This window comes from Gadus macrocephalus, chromosome 10, assembly GCF_031168955.1.
Source record: "Gadus macrocephalus chromosome 10, ASM3116895v1".
Classification (NCBI taxonomy): Eukaryota; Metazoa; Chordata; class Actinopteri; order Gadiformes; family Gadidae; genus Gadus; species Gadus macrocephalus.
This window is the reverse complement of record NC_082391.1, coordinates 21,782,986-21,789,858: the sequence shown is the minus strand read 5'-3', so window position 1 is coordinate 21,789,858 and position 6,873 is coordinate 21,782,986. Positions and strand designations below refer to the sequence as shown.

Below are 6,873 nucleotides of genomic sequence, written 5' to 3'. Positions count from 1 at the left end.
AGGGAATTGTGTGTATTGATGAACTCATGTCTTCATTTACTCCAATTTCAAGTGTAGCGGCCATTTTGTCTTCAACATATCTCTCCTGTCCATGTGTATGCATGCAAATTTGATCATTTCAAGTCTATGGTTTATAGATACAGTGGTCAAATTATTCTGTTCACTTTTCAAGTTTTATTTTTTAAGCTTTACCCATTTATGTTTAAGAGTGCTGTAAACTGATCAATCTACTCCTGATGGCCTGTCTTGTCGTTCTCTAACTCATCGATTTCCTCTCTCTCTCTCTCCCTGCAGACGGTTGAACGACAATGATATTGCTGTGCTGGAGGCGACTGGGATGTATAAGAAGCTCCCCAACCTAAAAAAGATGTAGCTATATTTAATTACTTTGTTCATTTATTTTATTTCTCTCGAGGAAATACCATGCTTTATAATGAAATGCATAAAAGGGTTGTATATGTTTGTTGACAGTTAGAATGAGAGAGAAACAGGCCGCAACAGAAAGAGAGTGGGATAGAGAGATAGACGGAGACAGAGCGAGAGTGGGATAGAGAGACAGAAGGAAACAGAGAGAGAGAGAGAGAGAGAGAGATGGCTAGAGCGACCAACGGCTAGAGAGAGAGAGTGGGGTAGAGCGACGGATAGCAGCAGCGACCGGGCTAGAAAGACATACAGCAAAATAGATAGTGGGAGAGGTAGAGACTAACAGACTGCGGAAGAGTAGAGGGGGAGAGAAAGACAACAGGCAGCAAGCAACAGAAAGAGAGAGAGATAGATTATAATCTAGAGGGATGGATAGAGATATACATTCTGCGGGAGCAACAGAGAAATGGAGATAGAGATATACAATCTAGAGGGAGCAGCAGAGAGATAGAGAGAGATGATGATCCAGAGGAAGCGACAAAGGGATGGAGAGAGATATGCAATCTGTAGGAGCAACAGAGAGATGGAGAGAGAGATATCCAATCTATAGGGAGCAACAGAGATAGAGAGAGAGATATCCAATCTATAGGGAGCAACAGAGATAGAGAGAGAGATATCCAATCTAGAGAACGCAACAGAGGAATGCAGAGAGAAATACAATCCAGAGGGAGCAACAGAGAGAGGGAGAGAGGGACTGAGAATTGCAAGAAAGCGACAGAGAGGGAGAGGGAGAGGCCGAGAACCGAGGGGGAGCAACAGAGAGAAGGAGAGAGATTGAGAATTCAGGGGGGCAGTGAGAAGGAAAGCAGGTGAAGATGTGCTCGCGGGTGTCCCACATGGTCCATAACGCTCGTGCTTCTGCCGCTTTGCAATCATCTTGTAATGGAGGATCCCGCAGCTCTGCTTTGTCTCCATTTGGCCATGGTGATCAAGGAGCGGGGGAGGAGGAGAAGGAGAGAGGTAGCAGGGCATGTGCAACCCAGAGGAGGAGGGAGTGGGAGGGAAAGAAGTAAATACAGATACAGGTGGAGGAGAGGAGAGGACATAGGAGGGGGAAGAGTGTGGACAAGCCGAAGGGAAAAGGAGAGGAGAGTAGAATAGAGGAGAGGGGGATGAGGGTGTGAAGGAAAGGTAAGATATAGAAAGGTGAGAGGGACGGGAAGATGGAGATGCGTGAAAAGGTGTAGATTGGAAAGCATAGAGCAGAGAGGCAAGCAGGTGGCAGAAAGAAAAATGAAGGAAGCGGAATATGAAATGAAAATTGTCTTATCTGTGTGTGTGTGTGTGTGTGTGTGTGTGTGTGTGTGTGTGTGTGTGTGTGTGTGTGTGTGTGTGTGTGTGTGTGTGTGTGTTTGGAGGACGGAGAGGAAGATAGAGAAGAGCATGGGAGTTGATTTATTGGAGAGGAAATTGCTAACCATCTAGTGGTGTCACTAACAATATAGATTAGACCAAACTCATTACTATGTACCAGGACCCATCCCTTCTCTTCTCCCTCCTCTCTTTATTTCCTCTCCTCCCCCTAGCTAACGTCCTGTCCTCTCCATCCAATCCTTTCTGTGTTCTGGACTCTTCTTCCGGTATCTATCTCCTCTCCTTTCCTCATCTCCTCATCACTATTGTACCTCCTCTTCCTCATCTCCTCTCCTCTCTCCATCCTCTACTTTCTTCTGCCTCTCTTCTCCTCTCTTCTTCTCTTTGCTCGTCTCCTCTTCTCCTCTTTGGTCTTCTCCTCTTTTCTCCTGTCCTAATTTCTATGGTCTCTCTCGCTCCCTCCTCTTCCCCTCCTACTCTGTTGTGCTATCTTCATTTACATTTGGGGCATTTAGCAGACGCTTTTATCCAAAGCGACTTTTTGTCTGAACATCAACGGTGCATACACACATTCACACACCGACGGCGGAGTCAACCATGCAAGGCTACAGCCAGCTTGTCGGGAGCAGTTAGAGTTTAGGTGTCTCGCTCAGGGACACCTCGACACTCGGCTAGGAGGAGCCGGGGAACAAACCAACAACCTTCTGGTTAAAACTCTTCCACTCTAACTCTAGCTCTAGCTAAGCTGACCCCAATGTAAATTTCCTATCTTCAGCTCATCGATCTGTTCCTTAACTACTGTCTTCCCTAATGTCTCCTACTCCATTTTCTGTCATCCCCCTCTCTCCCTCCATTAATTTCCTTTTGCACCGTGTTCCAAGATACCTTATCTTTACCTCTGTTCTGAGAACCCTCACACACCCTCTCTGGCTGACCCCCTCTAAACAGTCAATGCTCCCCCCCCACCCCTTGAGTTTCCTGCCCCTTCCATATCCTTGTCCAAGTCTATAAGAGGCAGCAGCACTTAGCTGACAAGTTAGCTAGCTGTTGCGCGCCAACGGTTAGCCACCATTTCATAATGTTAAACCATGGGACCACATCATAATATTCCTTTCATTGTTTGGATTAAGGAACAAGATAGGGATCACCAGATTGTAACCACCGTTTTCATCTAAAATGCTTGTGTGTGTGTGTGTGTGTGTGTGTGTGTGTGTGTGTGTGTGTGTGTGTGTGTGTGTGTGTGTGTGTGTGTGTGTGTGTGTTTGTGTGTTATAGCTTATCAGTAGATCAACCGGTGGAGATTGGAGCTTTTAAATGAAAGGGACATTTAAATGTTATGAGTTAAAGTGACATGATTGATTTGTGCAATTAAAGCTGGAATGTGTGTGCCAGAGTCTTTGTAGATGCAAACAGATATAATAATGTGCATGTGCACAATAGTTTGTGTGTGTGTGTGTGTGTGTGTGTGTGTGCGTGTGCGTGTGCGTGTGCGTGTGCGTGTGTGTGTGTGTGTGTGAATCAAACATGAATTATCTTATGAATGTATTTTCCTCGACTAGACACATTTGGGTGCGTTTGATTTCTTCATATAGAAACCTGAGCAACAACAAACTGCGAGACATCCGTGAGGGTGCGTTTGATGGGGCGGCCGGAGTCCTGGAGCTGCTGCTGACAGGAAACAAACTCACCGGACTTCAAGGACGCATGTTCAGAGGACTCACTGGACTGAAAACCATGTGAGTAGTTTGCTAGACTCACACGCATGCAAGCACACACTCATAGACCTTTTGCATGCAAACCTCATCCAAGGTTGAAAATCCTGTAAAACCCTTCAGTGTAGGCTATAATATGGCCCACAGATATGTCAAGCTAAATGCAAGGGCAATATGAATGGATAAATGCATGGTACACTTTTGTTGTCAAGTGGCTATATACAGCAGCTAGCAATACAGCCTAGCCGTATATATGAGAGTTTAAGTTATCTCCATCTGACATTTCCATCTGATTTCTAACCGATGCTGCGCCTGAGAAGGGTCACGTTCACTGCTAACAGAATCAAAGGGTTAGCGTATGCTACTGTCTGCCTGTGCTAGCTAATGAGACAGCTATGGCTCTCCTGAACAGCATGTGTACCTTCAAATGACTACCCTAATGGTATGATTTTTGTTTATGCTAGCTAATGACTGAGTAATGCTATCATAGCTATGGCAGGATTAGGTTAAGAGGCTCCTTGTTCCAGTAATAGCTGCCCTAAGTGAGTTAGCGTATCCCAGAGATAGCTAATGCTAACTAACGTATTTAGCCTCATGTCTGCATGTCAAAAGCTAATGCCACATTACAGGCTGTGCTAGTCATGGAGGGTCTGGTTTCAGAATATCTCCTCTGGCCATCCTCTTTTGCATGGCTCATATCTTTGTCATCTTTGTATTTTGTTTGTTTAACATAGTAGGACATTAAATTGTGCCATCGCTTTTCTCTCAAAACAATTAAAGGGCCTTGAAATGAAATTGCCAACATAAACATGCAACTTGGTTTGTGCTATTATAGCTTGTTCCTTGTAATAGCACAAACCTCAGCCTCAGCTTGTGAGCAATGTTCAACAAACATGATGTATGAGACATATAATTAAATGCTGTAGGCAGCTAAGTGGATGTAATCTGTGTGTTCTTCCAGGATGCTGCGCAGCAACCAGATCAGCTGCATTGATAACGCAACCTTCACCGGGCTGAGCTCGGTGCGTCTGCTGTCGCTGTACGACAACCAGATCTCCAGCCTCGCCCCGGGAGCCTTCTCATCGCTGCACTCTCTCTCCACCATGTAAGAGTCTTTCTCTCTCTTCATCTGTCTTCTAATCTTACTCACCCTCTGTCTCTCCCTCTCTCGTGCTATCTCATGTTCTCTCTCTCCTTCCGTCACCCCTTTGTCCTGTTTGTCTCGCTGAGGGACGTATCCAACCCAACGTCACATATAAGACACACACACACACACACACACACACACACACACACACACACACACACACACACACACACACACACACACACACACACACACACACACACACACACACACACACACACAAACGCACACACACATGCATACACTCAGGTCCTCTGGAGCTGTGGTTCTCATGGGCACCATATCTACTAAGTTGGGTGGATTCCTGGGCAGCTATTATCAGTATGTCCCCTATAGTTCAGGGTCTGTCCACACACCCATGCACACTGAGACACAAATATCCACGCACCCACACAGTACCGTAGAAGTATACACACACACTGACACATGCGCAAGCACACAGTCTCAAACTCAAACACACACATACACAGATACGGATATCAGTGTGTGTGTGTGTGTGTGTGTGTGTGTGTGTGTGTGTGTGTGTGTGTGTGTGTGTGTGTGTGTGTGTGTGTGTGTGTGTGTGTGTGTGTGTGTGTGTGTGTGTGTGTGTGTGTGTGGGTGTATGATTCCTCAGTATTCTGACCACCCAGAAGCGGACGTTCTGAATAAATAACGCTGTCGGCTCAATTAATCGTTTCTGATTGATGATTTCATTCTTTCAACTCCTGAGGTTGGCCCCTCCCTCTCTCCTCAGTAATCATTCCTCTGTTTCCATCCATCTCTTCTATCTATCTTCCGCTCGGTGCCCGCAGTTCTCCCTCCGACCCCACTCTCAGCTCTTTTTACTCAGAGAGAGAGAAAGAGAGAAGGGGAGAGGGGGAGAGAAAGAGAGAGAGAATAAGCAAAGGCAGATCATTACAATATAGATGAATGTATCGCCAGAGTACAGCTTTGCTCAGAGTGTGATTATCTGTCCGTGAAATCAATGACCGAGAAGGTTTCTCTGGTTTTCTGTTCCTTAGATTTCTTCCGTTAGTTTCCTCCCCTCCTACTCTGAACCCACCCGCTAACTCTTTCAACCCATGCCTACTCTCTACATACAAACTCTAACTCTAACATACAAGAGTTAGCAATTTTTTTTCATATGTTGATAGATTGAAGTCCAACCTAGCTTAGGGGCTACCCTGGGCATAGAGGGCACCTCCTGATCTTCAACCTTGGCGCTGCGCTCAAAGTTCTAACTATTTCAACTTTGACCTGCTTGAACTGGCAATCAGATTAGAGCTTTGTTGGACGTTGTAAATCCAAGGGAGAGTAAACACCATGGCTTTCTTCCGTCTCTTCAGTGGTTTTATGAGTTAATTGAACCCCCTTTTGTTGGCCAGCGGTATTCCAACGCTAAACCTAGCATTTATCAGTTTGATTGACACTCATCCATTGACCACCTAACTCTTATCTCTCAAGATATCTTTCAATACAAATGCTTACTGAACCAACACCTCAACTGTTAACACAGGAACCTTCCTTAATGGTATTGCCATCTATATAGTGTTGAGAATGGACGCAATACTCTTTTCCCAAATGTCCTCTCACTTTTTAATGCTTCCTTTACTGGGCGATCCTCGATGGATGTTCTATGTATAATTGAATTAGTAGAACACTTACGGTGGCGAGAGAGGCCTTGGCTTTGGGAATGTATTTCTGCACACTAAGGTGAGGTCATTACTGGGGAATGAGGAGATAACGTGTCCCTATCTAAATCAGGACACCATTACCGGCACCAAGGCACTGATTCAGCTGTTTTAGTCCAGCCAAGGCAGATTCCTCCCGCTGCAATTCCTTTACAAGTTTTATAGACCCTCTCTGCAAGGCTTTGTAATGTACTGACCCCCAAAGGTGTGGATGTACTCCGAAAAGTCCTGCTTCCATTTCATGGAGTTTGGGAGGTTGTTAAATAAATGAGTTGGTTTGTCTTTGTTTTCAAGTCTATTTGTGCAGCCCTTAATCACAGTTACAGTCTCAAAGGGCTTCACAGGCCCAAATTATAGAACACCACATCCAAACCTAAGCCTTCTAAAGGAAAGGAATTACTCCCTAAATCTGAAGGAGGAAATAACCCTTGCGAAGGAACACTGAAGAGGGAGGCACTTCTTCAAGGGATGGTTGGGAGGCAGAAGGTGTTGAATATCAATTGTATCGTCCAAAACCGCAAAACAAATTGCTTAGCAGGTTCAAAGGGACTCAAGAAAATAAAATGACATGCTTCGAAGGTCTAAGTTGTCCTTTAGATAAGTT

The 6,873-nt window shown here is 45.1% G+C and overlaps 1 protein-coding gene across 1 annotated transcript in view; it reads left to right on the top strand.

Moving 5' to 3' along the window:
• The first annotated feature begins 221 nt into the window (after nt 1–221).
• slit3 (slit homolog 3 (Drosophila)) overlaps nt 222–6,873 on the top strand; it is a 38,234-nt gene continuing 31,582 nt past the window's right edge. Inside the window, exons 1-3 of the mRNA XM_060063699.1 lie at nt 222–369; nt 3,330–3,473; nt 4,411–4,554. Of these exons, the coding sequence (XP_059919682.1) occupies nt 338–369; nt 3,330–3,473; nt 4,411–4,554 (320 nt within the window). The 5' untranslated portion in view covers nt 222–337. The remainder of the gene's footprint in view (nt 370–3,329; nt 3,474–4,410; nt 4,555–6,873) is intronic.